This window comes from Halichoeres trimaculatus, unplaced genomic scaffold, assembly GCF_033239565.1.
Source record: "Halichoeres trimaculatus isolate MK-OKI-2021-1 unplaced genomic scaffold, fHalTri1.1 fHalTri1_scaffold_20, whole genome shotgun sequence".
Classification (NCBI taxonomy): domain Eukaryota; kingdom Metazoa; phylum Chordata; class Actinopteri; order Labriformes; family Labridae; genus Halichoeres; species Halichoeres trimaculatus.
In genome coordinates, this window is record NW_027437198.1 from 4,055,593 (window position 1) to 4,071,175 (window position 15,583).

General features: G+C 41.3%; 2 protein-coding genes across 4 annotated transcripts; one reads left to right on the forward strand and one right to left on the reverse strand.

Annotated features, from left to right (window-relative positions):
• Positions 1–2,383: 2,383 nt before the first annotated feature.
• On the forward strand, positions 2,384–5,917 carry zbedx (zinc finger BED-type containing X). 2 transcript variants are annotated; one of them, XM_074696618.1, is made up of 2 exons: positions 2,384–2,720; positions 3,199–5,917. In XM_074696618.1, the coding sequence occupies exons 1-2, from the start codon at positions 2,697–2,699 to the stop codon at positions 4,909–4,911; spliced, it is 1,737 nt and encodes a 578-aa protein (XP_074552719.1). In that variant the 5' UTR covers positions 2,384–2,696; the 3' UTR covers positions 4,912–5,917. The 2 variants fall into 2 exon arrangements, with proteins under 2 accessions (XP_074552719.1, XP_074552718.1); XM_074696617.1 differs by having other exon boundaries at positions 2,388–2,884; positions 3,199–5,916.
• Positions 5,918–9,027: 3,110 nt separating this feature from the next.
• On the reverse strand, positions 9,028–14,524 carry aimp2 (aminoacyl tRNA synthetase complex interacting multifunctional protein 2). 2 transcript variants are annotated; one of them, XM_074696621.1, is made up of 4 exons: positions 14,343–14,524; positions 13,006–13,218; positions 10,348–10,582; positions 9,028–9,893 (listed from the first exon to the last, which is right to left on the reverse strand). In XM_074696621.1, the coding sequence occupies exons 1-4, from the start codon at positions 14,355–14,357 to the stop codon at positions 9,505–9,507; spliced, it is 852 nt and encodes a 283-aa protein (XP_074552722.1). In that variant the 5' UTR covers positions 14,358–14,524; the 3' UTR covers positions 9,028–9,504. The 2 variants fall into 2 exon arrangements, with proteins under 2 accessions (XP_074552722.1, XP_074552721.1); XM_074696620.1 differs by having other exon boundaries at positions 14,229–14,523.
• Positions 14,525–15,583: the final 1,059 nt, after the last annotated feature.

The following is a 15,583-nucleotide window of genomic DNA, read 5'->3' on the forward strand; positions in this document are numbered from 1 at the left end:
TAAATATCAAGCAAAACATAAAACTGGAAAAAAAAAATCTACTGAAAGAGGTGATATTTACAGTTATCATACTTTTTGGTACTGTTATTTTAAAGTTAATGTATTTTTATTTGACCCCCTGTCCAGTGAGTTATATATCCAAAAAAGAGATTTTGTACAATAATGTTTATCACCAACTCAAAAAGTTTGATTTTGAGAAAATTGTCCTGTTTCCTGGGCTAGATAAAGTCCTTAAAATCCTAAAAGTCTTATATGTTTATCTCAGATCTCAGAGCAACATTGTTTTTATTTCCGACTTGGTTGAAAATAAGAAAAAAATGGGAAAGAAGTGTTTTTTACCACTTTCTTCCTGAATCAAATTTTCAGATGTGTTGTAACATGGAATAGCTCATTGAATAAGAAGGGAGGGGGAGTACCCAAAACAATCATTAAAGATTGAGTCTTTTGATGTATTTTGAAGCATGTGAAGTAAGATTTAGAAAAAAAGAAATGTTTTCAATTGAAGAGAACTTCATAAATCAGCAATAAACCTAAGGAGGTTCAGCTACACTGATCACACCTATTTCAACTTTTAGTACAAACAAATATATAGATATAAAAAAGTACCATTGTCATATTTATACTTACCTTTAAAGCGGGGGTCTTCAACTTTTGTCTGACCAAGGAGGCCCACATGTAAACTGGGCCAACCACTACCGGACCAAGTACTATGTAGAAACGTACTGAGCAATTCTAGAGATCCTGTCAGATTGGCAGGGCAGAGATAGAAGCAGGTCTTCTTTTGTCTTGAAGTGAATGCTGAGTGAACCTGTGTGAAGTTTGAGGGAGCTGCTGTGTTGCTAAATGTGTTCATTTCTGAGTGAAAGATTACATCTTTGGCCTCCATATATCCACCGATGTCTGTTCAAGGATAATAACATGAGGAAAAATTAAATAATTTGGGAATAGATGCTTGAAATTTTTTTTAAAAAATGTCCTAATCAACCAAAAGAGTTGTGAACCCCCTGCAGTACCTCCACAGATCCCCTGTTGAAGACCTGTACTTTAAAGGGTAAATCATCAACAACTAATTTAAATCTAGCCCAGCCTTAATAGTGGATTTCAACCTATGTTCCCCTAAAAATAGTCCAATCATAGTTTAGGATTTAAGGGTGGCCTGGAGTGCAGTGGTCTGGGTCACTATTGCATGAGGTTCACCCTAATGCTGGTGGTCTGGGTTTAAATCCAGCCTGTGGCCTCTTTTCCACAAGGCACTCCCCGTTCTCACCCTGTTTCCTGCTCTATCCACTGTTCAACAATTGATAATTAATCTGAGAAAGAAAGAAAGAAAGAAAGAAAGAAAGAAAGAAAGAAAGAAAGAAAGAAAGAAAGAAAGAAAGGTAGAAACATACATTTTGGGGTGGCCAGTTAGGCCATTGCCACCTTCTAACTCCGCCCCTGGGAAAGATGATGATAACCCTTATTCTTATAGCACATAACTGTCTCTTACAATTAACTATTGATTAATTTAAGAAAGAAAGAAAGAAAGAAAGAAAGAAAGAAAGAAAGAAAGAAAGAAAGAAAGAAAGAAAGAAAGAAAAAAAGAAAGAAAGAAAAATTTGGGGGGTGGTCAGCTGGGCCATGGCCACCTTCTAACTCTGTCCCTGCGAAAAATAATGATAAGCTTCATCCTTGTAGCACAGAGTATCACAATTGAGAGGGACGCATACTCCAAAAGATTCTCTAGCTTATTTTTTTCAACAGATACAGCTGAATTACAGTTGGAGGGAGTTTTTCAGGACTAAATGAATAAAACAAGAGGAGGCACCTTTAGTCCTATGTTACATGGTAATGCTAAGATGTTGCAGTATGTTCTGAGATGCATGAGAGCAAAAGTAATCAGATTAAAACCAGGGCTGAGCTGTGTAGTGCTCTAAAAATATCCTAAAATCAGTTCTCACTTTACTTAGCAGCAAGCACGTTGAGGCTGAAGACTGGTGTGATGAGAGGTTTCCTCTTTGTTCTGGTTAAAAAAACAGCAGCCTCTCGAAACAGTATTCTGGTGTTCTGGTGGGGACAGAATCAGCCTAACTTGGTTAAAGCATGACACATTGGTCCACATTCTGTAAACCTTTTTAGCTTTATCATCAAAACACAAAATGTAACCCCAACCAGATAAGATCATTCAAAATCCCCTCAAATGTACAAACTTCTCTTCGGCTCTGTTTTGGTGTCACAGACTGTATCTGAGGCTGCTTTTTTCTGTCAGACACAATCCAGTGATGTACAGTTTGTGGTACTTTACCCTCGCGGCCCTCTAGGTGGCGACATTTTACTCAAACACTGGATTAAAAGGAGGTACTGGTAAAAGTACTACCACGAATGTAAGCAAAACCTACAAGCTGTGGACAGTGACGTTACAGTACGGGTGTCCATGGGTGTACTGCGCATGCGCATTGCTCCCATCTGTCTGTTGTTTTCACTTTCCAGCTTTCCAGACTGTAAATTTCGCGCATGTGTGAAGGCATCCAAGTGACGACGGTGTCTGCTCAGTGTTTACTTTCTGTGCTCCAACTGAACAAAGGCCTGCCCCTTTTTCACGAGGATATACACACCGCCATCGTTACTTTACGTGTAATCACGATTACTAAACCGGAATACGGTACTTTTATCACATTTTAGGACGCCTTTCACCGTAGAAATGGCGTCCGTAATGGATGTGGACCCTCAGGACAACTACGGTGAGAGCAAATCGGCAATGCACACTTGGCGTTATCGCCACCATTTCACGTACAAGGCAGATCAAGGAAAAAATATCATCGTCCAGTGTAATCTATGTCTGCCGAGGGTTAATCTGCTGTCCACGTCGAAAACATCCACATCAAACCTAAAGAAGCATTTAGACGTAAGTGACAGAGTGTAATTTCCCTGCAATGCTTCCTTTTCTGCGTCAGGTGAATGTTTGACAAGAGTTAATGAATGAACAGATACCCTGGTGAGGAATAACGTTACACTGGTAGCTGCATGCTGGGTACAGACTCATGACGCTGCAGGCTCTTTAACTTTCACCAGGCTGGAGAGCAACTCTGCAAACCAGCTTTTCTGAGGCAGTCTGCGAATATGAAGTTTGCAAACTTCTGTATTCTTTGAAAATGACACTAAGAAAACACACCAAACGAAACCTTTATGTTTGTTTGTTTTTTTGCTGCTCCGTTTCAGAGAACACATTTGGGCTGTGATGCCAGGCCTGATGCCAAAAGAGGGAGGAGGAGAGATGAGCAAAATGGAGAAGAAAGCAGACACCTGCAGCTTAAAAAACTCAAAGCAGAAATCATGGCTAAATGCATGACCCAAACAAAGACTGATGATCTCATTTTTGACTTCATCGTGGAGGACTGTCAGTCGTTTTACCTGCTCGAGCAGCCTGGCTTCAGGAAGCTGATTGCAGGGTTAACCGAGGGTCTGAAGACCATGGACAGGGTGACCCTCTTCACTAAAGTGGACCAGGGTTTCTCCAGGATGCGAGAGGAACTGATGGCCAAACTGAGTGGCATCCAGTATGTGTGCACCACAGCCGACATCTGGACAGCCAACAACAGGAGCTTCTTCGGCATGACCTGTCACTGGATTGATCCCACGTCTTTGGAGAGGAAATCTGCCGCCGTGGGGTTCGCGCGGCTGCAGGGCAGAATCACATACGACAGCATCGCCGGGCGGATACATGACATCCACGTGGCGTACAATATAGAAAGTAAAGTTCAGACTACAGTCACAGATAACGGCAGCCCCTTTGTGAGCGTGTTCAAAGAGTTTGTTTTGGACATCCAGGAAAGTGACGATGACATCGGCTACTATGAGAACGTAGGCACCGTCTTGGAGGGCGAGCCGGAGCAGGACATGCTGCTGTTCCTGCCCACTGTGCAGCGCTGCGCGTCACACACCCTGGAGCTGATTGTGACCGAGGACTTCCGGCAGGCGGTGTCACAGGGGCCCATGTGTCAGCTGCACTACAGCACAATGGCTAAAGTGTACAGCATATGGAGCAAGTGTCACCATCTCCAGGTGGGCATGGACGCCGCAGAGGACATAGGTAAGATGCCTCTTGTTGTCCCGAGTGTCATACGCTGGAACGTGGAGTACTGTGCTGTGCAGAAGATCGTCTCTCTGACTGAGCGGGAGCTGACGGAGCTGTGCGCTCGCCTGGAGGTGCCCCGCTTGCAGCCGGAGGAGACGGCCTTCCTGAAGGAGTACGTGACTGTGTTCCACCCGCTGGCTTTTGCACTTGAACTCTTCCAAGCGGAGCAGAAATGTTACCTGGGCCTGGTCATCCCCACCATACTCAGTCTGAAGAACAAGCTAAACGAGCAAAAAGATGCTGCAAATTATTTCGCTGATGTCATCAATACTATCGTCATGGCCATCGATGTGCGGTTCCAGGAGCTGTTCACCAGCACAGAGGCAAAGATTGCGACCGCGACGACACCTCAGTTCCGTTTGTGGTGGATGGCAGCCTCGGAGAAGGATGAGATGTGCTCCCTGCTGGCTACGGAGGCCTCCCAGATGGATCCCTGCGTCGTCACAGTGGCGAACACCAGCAGGAACTCGTCAGCCATCGAATCTGAGGACGACTTCTTCAGCTACGGGCCTGTGAAGCCCGCCATTCAGATGCAGCAGCGGGGGGTGATGGAGGAAGTCCAGAAGTACATCGAAGGAAAAGGGAAGAGCCTTGAGTGCCTGCAGGATTTCCCGAGAGTGAAGCAGCTCTTCCTCAAATACAACACCACGCTTCCTTCCACTGCACCCGTCCAGCGCCTCTTCAGCCAGAAGGGGAACCTGGTCACCTCACAGAGGAACTTTCTGACCGACGACTACTTCGAACGCATTCAGCTTTTGAGATACAACAGCAAAGTGTGCACTTTGGTCACTGACTGAACATTCTGTGGCTGTTTTTATCTGCCTTAACTGAAGCAGAGTCGATCCATACTGTGCTACAAGTCACAACAGGAAACTCTTGAATATTATGTCATTTCAGACAATTCTGTCCAGATGTGTCTCGTCTTTTTTACTATTACCCTGTTGCTTGTTTTGATATCATATGTCTACGGAAGAGGATAAGGGTCTGTTTTTTTATTACTATTTTTTTCTGAGAAACAAGTCGGAATTCTGAGTTTCAAGTCAGAATTTGAACTTTTTTCTCAGAATTCTGGGATTAAAGTCGTAACTCTATGAAAAGGTAATTCTGACTCTTTTCTTAGTATTTTAAGATTAAAGACAAAATTCTGACTTTTTTCCTCAAAATTCTGAGTTTAAAGTCCAAATTCCAACTTTTTTCCTCCGAATTGTGGGATTCAAGTCAGAACTCTGAGACAAAGAGTCAGAATTCTAAGATAAAAAAAAAAAAGTTAGAATTCTGAGATCAAAGCCAGAATTCTGACTTTTTTTTTTTCGAATTCAAGGATTAAAATTAGAATTCTGAGAGAAGAAAAAAAAATGAGATTTAAGTCTGAGTTCAAACAGAAAGTCAGAATTATGACTTTTTTTTAGATAAAATTCAGACTTTATTTCCGGAATTTTTGGATTTAAGTCAGAATTCAGAGAAAAAAAAATCTGACTTAAATCTTAGATTTCTGACTTTTTCTCTGAAAAAGAGTAACAAAAAAGAAAAAAATGGCCTTTTTTTCAGTGGCCCTCAGTCTTTTCTGTGTATGTCACACTGATGATGGGAAAAAAATGACAATGGCACCCTGTAACATTCATGAACCCAGAAACTGACGAAAACATCCGTGGACCTGCTCTGTTGTGATACAAAGTAGATACCGGGTGCAACTGCAGTGGTTGTCTCGGTTATGCTAAATAATTTTTCTATGGTCGATCTGTCTGTATGTTTTATATCATATATAAAGAGACATGGAAAGAGCCTTATCTAAGTCTGCGTCTCAGCTTTTTATGAATCAGGAGTGAAAGTAGTCAGGTTAGTGGGTGGGATTACTTCATTTGTATGCAGCAGGGACAAGCTGATCACTCTTTCCAGAAAAGCTTTTGTTCTTGTTGTGAGGAACACTCAAAGCACACAAAAGGCACAATTTCAGTCCTGCAGAGTCCGGAGTGTTTTCCCTGCCGTGTGTCCACACGTCAGTCTCGTCAGGCAGCCGCCTGGAGACCAACAGGAGGCTGTCAGAGCACACAATCACAGTCTCACACACACAGGCTCTGTCCAGACCCGAGCTGTCGACAATATGACATTTCTGAAGATGCAAAACCAAACCCCAGGAGAGGACGCGAGGCCCAGGGATTTGCTTTTTCTTCTTCTCGACATCATGATGTGTGATTTTGTATTTATGAATTCTGGCTCTCCCTCCTTCTCTTTGACTTGTTTACAGCAGCTGGGGAAGAGGCAGAGAAAAACACCTCTGAAGAAGGGATGGCACAGGAAGAATACAGTAAGTGTGCTGCTGAAGGATTCCTGCATAAAACACTTGTAAAGACTGTAACAGAAAATTAAACTGGTGTTAATATTAAGTCACTGTACCTCTAAATGTAGCCTCACCAGTTTTTATGGATCCTTATTGAACCAACAAAAAAAATCGGATAATATAGACTTTTGGTTTACAGATGCAAAACCAACATTTCGTCCAATCAGTTTGATTTAACGTTTCCTGATTTCACCATTCCTGTTGGTTGTCTGCAAAAATGTGCAGGTCAGTTTAAGGAGTTTTTTTTTTTTTTTTTTTTCATTTTAGCCCCTGTTTAGTTTTATTGAGGCAGAGGCATGTGTCTGCTGTGTCCTCACTTGTCTTGTGTTGAGATGCAGCCCCATGAGACTCTGAATGGAGACAGAATCAAAATGTATTTAATGAAATCCTGCCACCTGTTGGACACAAATATGAACTACAATCTAGATGAAGGATGGAATGGTTCACAAAATCCACAGTCCAGATCTTAGTACCGTTTCGTGGTCACCGTTTTGGGTTCAGTCCACTTCGCTCTACACTCTTGTTATTTTTCACTCCCAGAACACCATATATCCCATAATACACTGTTCATTCATTTTTATTAATTATGCGAAAACCTGAAGAAGGAGGCAGTTGAATCATCATGGGGCCAAGTGAAACACTGTCAGTTTCAACATGCCAACTCCTCAGTAAGGAAAGTGACTATTGGATTGGCTGTCCTAGAAGTCACTAAATGATGCCATCAACTAATTTGCATCATAAGCTATTTGCATGGAACTGTCCCTGTAGAAGAGAGGAAACATATGGGAGACAGAAAGCAGGTAAAAAATATACACAGTAAATGAACTATAAATGAACTTTTTTCAGTGGATTTTTTTTCATGTCTGAATATCAACCCTCCTCCTTTATCTGGACGTGGGACCAGCAGAAGTGACCCCAATGAGAAACTCACTTGCTCTTTTAGAGCGTCTTTTTGAGAGTCTCCAATAGGCCTGTCAAGATAATCAATAAATCAATTAACCGAACGATAAATAAAAACATCCTCGGTAAGTTTGCCAGCCTCGATAAACTGACACGTGCATGCATGTTTGTTTTCCTCCTCTCTTTCAACCAAAGTGGCTGAATGAGAAGATGGCTCACTACGTCTATCTTTCCTAACATCGGGGTGCATAGGTTCTAGAGTGGATTTAGTGGATTTATAGCGGAGTGAGCATCTGTCAAAAATGCGACCTTTGGGGTGAAGACCGTGCTACTCGCGCGTACACACAGAGAGAGCTGAAGCGAGCGTCCTGAGGGGTAAGGAGGAAACTCATGCTAATATGAGTGATGGCACGAAAGATACGGTTCTTAAGCCGCCTGCCACAGTCCCAGTGTGGGAATATTTTGTTTTTTATCAGAATGAACAAAGTGTGAGCTCATGAACACCAACCAGCTGATATGTCGCATTTGTTTGAAAATAGTGGCGACGAAGAAGAAGGGGAGGTGCAGCGGAGCCTTGTTCTTTGACAATCCGCTCTTACTGAGGCTTTTGGTCTGCAAAGTAAATAGAAATAAAAGTGCCAAATGGTGGGCGCTCAAAGACAGCTACATTGCCAAAGAAATGCAGCCCTTCAATACGGTTGAAAGCCAGAAATGTTAAAAATGTTTGACAGACAGTACGGATTGACTGGGAAAAAGTACATGTTACAAACAATTCAGGAACTGTATTAACTCCCTTTTATTCAGGCTATAGTTTTTATTGTTGTTTTTTTGGGGGGGAGTTTCGTTTTTTCTTTAGAGACAGGCTCTATGTTTTATTGTTTTTGATTAGTATTAATTATTTTCATTGACATGTATTTTTTTCTAAAAGAGAGTCTGTTTCATTTTCATTGTATTTTTTTCTCTTTCTTGTTTGTTAAATTTAATATATTTTTTGTTTAATTTATTTTATTTAAAAGATCCTGACCTTTTAATTACAGTTAAATACTCTAAAGAAATTAAAGTTTCTTGCTTTTGATATGGTGTACTCACTTTATTATCCCATTTATCATAATTACATTAATGAAAAAATGGGAAAAAATCTAAATAATATTGACACTAATATCATTTATCGGCAATAATATTTTGGAAAATTATCGTCCAGCAAAATTTGTTATCGTGACACGCCTAGTCTCCAACCTTCAGAAAAGTCACTGGATTTTGCCTTTAAAAACTTGACAGAAAGGTCATAAGTCACTAAATATAGCAACAAACTTGCTAAATTGGCAACACTCAGTCACAGCTTTATCCTCCACTTCATAATCGCCGTCATCAGAGCTCACGCTTAATCTAAAGTGCTCCCATACAGCAGAACAACACAACGCCACAGGTACACCCTCTAACTCTGACTCTACTCGCCATGTACACAACACACACACCTCCCTCCACAAGTTTCCTGCTGTCATCCTGCGCCTCGCGTTGCACATAGATATGATCGGAACTACACGCATGCTCCAAACTGAGAAGTAAAATGAAGAAAAAAAGAAAAACACGAACCAAACTGAGAGAGGTTAACTAAGTGTTTCAAATTTTTTCATCAACCGTTCCATCCCTGGTCGAGAGAGTCTGACAGATTCCAACAAACTTGAGTTCTGAGTTCAAAGTTTGATCCAAAGTTTTAGTTTTAATGAGTTCAGAAAAAGAAATGGTACAAAGTATTACCTCTGAAAACACCCCGTAATACCCTTAACCACACATTTACACACACACACTCACACACATAGACAGGATCATGTTAGGCACAAAGTGGGTGGAAGGTTTACAGTGTGTGTTAGATAACTTCTGTCAGTACTTCTGATTGACTCCATCACTCAGCCTTTGTCTTCACAGTCTTCTTATGTTTCCTCCCTTTCCAAATAAAGGTCATATTAGAATCTCTGTTATATAAAAGCAGCATGGCAGAGACATAATTCAACCAGCAACCAGCAGCGTCTCTGTCAGTTTGTTAACACACTACAATAAGGAGGGAAGCATCAGAAGCTGCTCCAGACGAGGCGAGCGTATTCAATATCCTAATGCCCTTCTCTCACTTTGTTCGGTCCTGGTTCAGCTCAGGTCACTTCAGGAGCAGTTTGGCAGGACCAAAGTGTCCCAGGTTCTCACAGGACTTAATCCAGCGCTGGACATTAGCAGGGGCTGAAGAAGCTGACCCACTCTGTAGCACGCAGCAGTAGCAGGCGACGTCTGCGAGGGAGAACTCAGGCCCGGCGAGCCATGGGTTGCGGCCCAGAGCAGAGTTGAGGGCCCTCAAGACGGCGGCCCGCTCCTTGGTGCTGCCCTCAGCTAGCTGGAAGAAAGCCGTGTCGACCCAGTTGTCCACCAACGTGGCGAGTGCGGGGTCGCTGGGATACGGAGCCAGGAGCTTGAAGAGGAAGCGTGCTACGTTGGCTTCGCCCTGGATGGGGCACATGTTCTGGACGCTGAACTTCATCTCCAGTTTGGGGACTGTGAAGCAGCAAAGGTGAAGTTATAGATCAGAGACACAAGCCAAATTTTCATGATTCTTCAGTTTAAAAATAAAACGATGTTCTTGCTTTTTGTTCTTCATCTGCTGGTTAAAGCTTTCAGCTCCGTCCTGCGTAGTTAAACGAGCGCAGCCTCTACTCTGACTGATTACAGTGTTTGCTTTAATTACCTTGGCAGAGTGAAAGGTGTTGTAATTAGTTTGCTAATCTTAGAAAAACAAGTAGCAGGCCACCTCCACACTTTCACAAGAAATGGTGTCCAAAATAAACAGCTTGCATTGTTTGTCATGACTGTGTGGTACCAGCATATCAGACTGGTTAATGTGCTGCGAAGGTGAATAAGGAGGAACAGTCTAACTTCTTCTCCTCCAGGTCTCTTGTGTCTCACTTTCACTTTCTTCTTTGATGATCTCACACCAGCTGCTGGGTCTTACCATCTTTCCATATGAGAGTGAAGCCCAGTTGAAACAACTGGCGTGCGTAGCTGTCAGCGTGGCGTGGGCCGAGGCAGGACAGGAGCTGTGGCGGCACACCGCTGACCGAGGAGTGGACGTGGACTGTGGAGAGCACACGGTAGCGTTGACACAGCAGACTGTGGAGCACCAGTAGAGTCAGGGGGGGCTGTGCGGGGTTGGCGTTGATGACGATGTCACGAAGAGCACCCAGGTCCTGGTGACATGGAGGAGACACAGCTGGTTAACAGGAGCAGAATCTCCTTTACATAAAGAGTTACAACATTTGTTCACAACAAGAAGGCGAACACGTTTTGCACAAACAGGTTGTTCAGTACACACCCACATTTTTCTTTGGGACACACTTTGATATAGACATGTGGGGTAGTGTTTTTAACTTGTGATGACAGGTATGATGGGTGTGATCAGGTTGGCACCTTTAGGCTGCTCCTGCCTCAGACAGAAAGCGGGTTAAGAAAGTCTCCAGCTAAAACAGATACACAGTCAGGGGCCAGTTCTGAAAAGTACTTCTGTTAGACTTCTGTGGACATGACTGGGTACAAGCTGTTAACCTCTTCTTTTACGTTAAAGGGAACCCACAGGTAAATTTCTATAGTGATTGACAAGTTAAATTTTTTTGGATGGAGACTTTTAAAAACAATTTTAGGCCAATTTTCAGGTTTTCTGTGCAAGACATCATGTCTATAAGAACCTTAAACATAAAATTAGTATCAAATAAAGCTTACACTAACAGGCTGCCTGCTGAAGTGTCATTAGCCCAAATTTGTGTGATATTGTAAGAAAAAGAGAGCTAGAGCATGTAAAAATCTATCTCTGCCTAAAAACAACTTTTTAAAAAATTAATTTCATCTTTGAAACATTAGATAGCACCTTCAAACCTCTTTCAGTCAGTGTACCAGTCTGTAGGAAAGAGTCTTGCCAAGTTTAAAGCTCGTAGTATGAGCCAGTGCAACACTGCAGTTTTAGTACCTTTATGTCCAGGTGGGAATCTTGATTGCTTCGCCACCTTCTCATCCAAAGTCTCATGGTCACTGTTGTGAAAATGTGACTTTTAACAAGGCGTGTGTTTTGGAACAAATTTCCTTTGAATAAGTCGACTTTTTACCAGATACAACGCCGGTGGTAAGGTATTTATCAGTACAGTTACTTAGTGCTGTTATTTGAAACGTGACAACAAGCAAATGATTTAAGTTGGGGCTGTACATCAGTAGCTAGCTTTATGTAGTGCTACTAGCAGAGGGGTGCTAGCGTGACAGCAAGCAAACTGTCAGTTTGTACAGTAGTTGAGTAGCAGTCCATACATAGCACTGGCAGCCCGGTGCTCTGAGACATGTCTGTAACGTGTGACGTTAGTGAATCCTGGTCATGTCCTGCCAGTCATCTACCAATCAGAGCTAACGTAACCTCACTCTTCATTTTATTGATAGACTCTCAAGTTTGAACAGACCACTGCAGAATAACTGCTGACTGTGGGTTGGAACGAACACGCTCACAAACACTTTAGCTTGTGTTTTAGCCTTTAGCTCGTGCTCCATCTCTCTTGTGTTTATCATTCTGCTCTTCTGACAGTTAGGCTCCAGTGTTCACCATGACTACAAAATTAATCACAGAAATCATTTTCAGCAGAGAAAAACACAGATACCTCTTCACTACTAAACTTCGTGAGGTACTGGTACTTCAGTGTGGTGTTGTAGAAACTTGGCGTGTTGTAAATCAATTCAGGCTTGCTTGACCTGATCAGGAAACTATGAAGAAGCTACGAAGTGGCTTTTCAAAATAACCTACATTGGCACTGATGATCTCATTTTAAAGTGTGGATTACAATCAGGCATATACCTAGAAGGGAGACTTTTTCAAGAACATTTTCAAGTCCTCACAGCCCCTTTAACTAATATCCCAGGTTGTAAAATGAAATCATATTTAAAGGTCATATCACTATCGTAATAAATTTCATTCCAATGCAGTTGCTATCTTTCTTTTTTTTGAGTTAGTGTCAGTAGCTCCTAGTAGTACCTAGTAATAACTATGTGACAGTTGTATGGTCAGTGTATGGTTTATGACTTCTGACCAGGTTTCCCTGAAACTGGAATTTTCTTTTAAACATATTGAATATAATGGATAATAATATAAGTTATAATAAAAATAATTCAGGCGGATTTGTGATCATTTGTTTTCATTTACATGCAGTTCATTTTCTTTTCTTTTTTTTTAACCTTTATTTAACCAGGTTGGTCCCATTGACATTAAAATCTTTTGTTCAAAACAGGCAGCAGCAAAAACAAATTATGGATCAAAATCTAGGAGTCAGTCTGGAAATCAAGTGTTCGAACAATGGAGCTTAAACATCGACATCTTATAGAATCTGCCTTTCATTTTAGATTTCAATGGTGGTTCAAATATCATTCCACGCTGACATTCTTAATAGATCCAAGTATACCAGACTGGTACACAGCCTTTTGTTTATCTTCCCCTGCAGAACACTAAATCTTTCAGTAGCTGCAAACAGTAGTCACACCCTTATATCACATTTATTATTTCTCAGCTCTTACTTATTTATTGATTAACTTTTTATGGTAGTTGGTAGAAATCTTCCCAAGTTAAATTCCCACACTTTCTTACCTTGCCCAGTACTGTATTCAGGTCTGTGATGCCTTTGAAGGCAGTGGTGCTCTGAGGGGAGAGGCTGCTGCTGACTGTCAGATCCAGGTCTGCATCTGGCGTGGTCACCGTCTTAGCCAGGCCCTCCACAGCTGCTTTCAGCTCGTACAGTTTCCTCATGATCTCATCTTGTCGGGCCTCCAGAGCCCTGACAGCTGGGTCCACGTCCCCATTCTGTAGAGAAGATGAGAGAAATGTTTAATGTTTAAAATAAGAATCATTACATGTGCTAAATGCACCTATAGTACAGATAGTTGCATTATATATTTTCTTTTGCATTAGTACTACATATAAATTGATAGTATGTTATGTAATTAAAGCTGTAGCTTTTTTCTTTTCTTTGCATATTTGGGGTATTTTCGTTATTTTCATAATAATAGGTGAGTAAAAGTTATGAGTGCACTATTGTGAAAAAAAAAAAAAAAAATCATGTTCCCCTTCAATAAAGTGGAGCATGTAAACATGCAAAGTTAGCACAAGTCATTTAACTCAGGCATTCAATGACATTACGCCATTCTTCTGCATAAAGAATCATTCTCTTAAGTAAATGTTCATCTGAACAAGTTGCAGAGTCATTTAGTAACTGTTGCATCAGCCAGCAGAGAAACTACTCATTCTTATTGCAAGCTAAGCTAACTGGTGTTGAGTCGAATAGTGCGACCTATCGCAATGTGTGTTGCGCATGCGGACACATTCCTGTGCGAACTACAGCACTTGAAATGTCATTCCTCAGAAGCTAGTGTTGGACTAAGACATGATACTTCTTTAATGAAATAACTTCATGTAACAGAGTATCAAAATTTACTCCCTACAATCTTATAACGAAAATTGTGTTGGTAGCGGTGTGACATGACGCTTTAGTAACCCGGGCATTGAAATTTATTGATAAGCGTTTCTCCCAAAGCTTTTGAAATTTACGAATAATACCGTTTGAAAATCATGAGCAGTGAAAATTTAGTGTGAAACAATGCTATGATATCGCTTAACACCACTTTCGACAAGGCGGCAAATCCCGACAGAACACCGTAGCATAGCTACAGACGGCTAAAGCTAATACGAAGTGTCAGAAGAGCATGTTTGAATACTTGACACACCAAGCGCACTAATGGAAATAAATAAAGAGAGACTTGCATGACAACTATAAAAAAAATAACCCATTTGTGATGAAATTGTTCAACAGTTACCTGCAGCGCGTGCTCAGAGGTGCAGCTGTTCCCTTGCTGCGCGTGGATATTTGGTAACTTGTACATGCACGTTGGTAAATCAGTCTTTATTTCACCCCCACAGATTGGCTTTACCTGGTACATGGGCATGGTGGAGGACAGTGAGAGGATAACTGTCAAAAACAAAGTGAGAAAAGTAAAATCCCGGTCAGAGATGTCTTTTGGGGCTTGTCAGATGTTGACAGGCAGCAGCAGCAGCTACCGACAGCTCCCGGTCAGGCAGGAAAGAGGCCGCAACGACGTCATATCCGCTACAACTAATCCTGCATTCAGGTATTGAGGGGAAAATCGGAAAAATAAGTATCTTACTGGATGCTTCTCCATATCCAGCAATTATGAATCAGTGCTGCAAGGATTAAACATAAGTTATGATACAGTAAAACACAGAACAATATAGATTAGGGTAAATAAAAAATGAGATTTATGTTCACACTTATGTTCGAAACAATAGAAAAAAAGAAAAAAATCCCAAACATACTTTTAGAAATGATCTACCTGCTGTTACTTGACGAACAAAGATGGAGCTAAATTCATTTCCTGACTTGTTTACACTGCATTGAGAAATAGCTGCGACTTTATCTATGTATGTATGCCAAGTTGAAAGGCCAATTACAAAACACTATAAAAACAAGACCCACTCTACAGGATCATCTAGAAAGTTGCTTAGTTTGACAGAAACTACAGAAGCTGCTCTATCCGTATTCGTACAACTAATACATAAGCATGTGTTATATAAAACTTCAATATTGATTTTATCATCTTCTGGGGAAAGATTAAAAACAACCGGTAAATATATGTTCAAAATCAATCTATAAGTCAGGAAATGTGCGTTTATTCAACTATGATGCACCTAACTTCTAACATTAAAAAATTCCGAGCTACACATGAATGCAAGCCGGAACAAGTGCAGTCAGGCGGCGGTGAGTAGATTTATTCAATAACTTGAATCGAAGTATCCCAGAAGATAAATGCAGATCATGCAGATTTGCTGTTCACACAGCAATACTTCTGTCATTCAGGTGTCACATTAACGTTACTACAGGTCATTATGTTTTCATGTGGCCTAAATGTAAGCTGTCATGTCAAACGCACTAGAGGACGCCACAGTACAAAGTTATCTCCTGTCTCTGCAGGTGTATGAAGCAGTCAACAGCGACAACAGAGAAGATTTAGGTATGTACAGTTTTGCTCGATTTGCAATTGTTGAAATCTTTTTTTTTTTTTTTTTTTTTTTTCCAGTTTTTATTTTGTTTTGATTTATCTTATTTAATCTTTTTGGTTATCCATTCATTTATTCCCTCTCTCTAAAACCAATG

Coding starts and splice junctions, on each gene's coding strand:
- zbedx (XM_074696617.1), top strand. CDS start 2,681: ATGGCGTCCGTAATGGATGTGGACCCTCAGGACAACTACGGTGAGAGC. Junction 2,885..3,198: donor ACCTAAAGAAGCATTTAGAC/GTAAGTGACAGA, acceptor GCTCCGTTTCAG/AGAACACATTTGGGCTGTGA.
- aimp2 (XM_074696620.1), bottom strand. CDS start 14,357: ATGCCCATGTACCAGGTAAAGCCAATCTGTGGGGGTGAAATAAAGACT. Junction 13,219..14,228: donor CCTCTGAGCACGCGCTGCAG/GTAACTGTTGAA, acceptor TCTTCTCTACAG/AATGGGGACGTGGACCCAGC. Junction 9,894..10,347: donor CACTCTCATATGGAAAGATG/GTAAGACCCAGC, acceptor GCTGCTTCACAG/TCCCCAAACTGGAGATGAAG.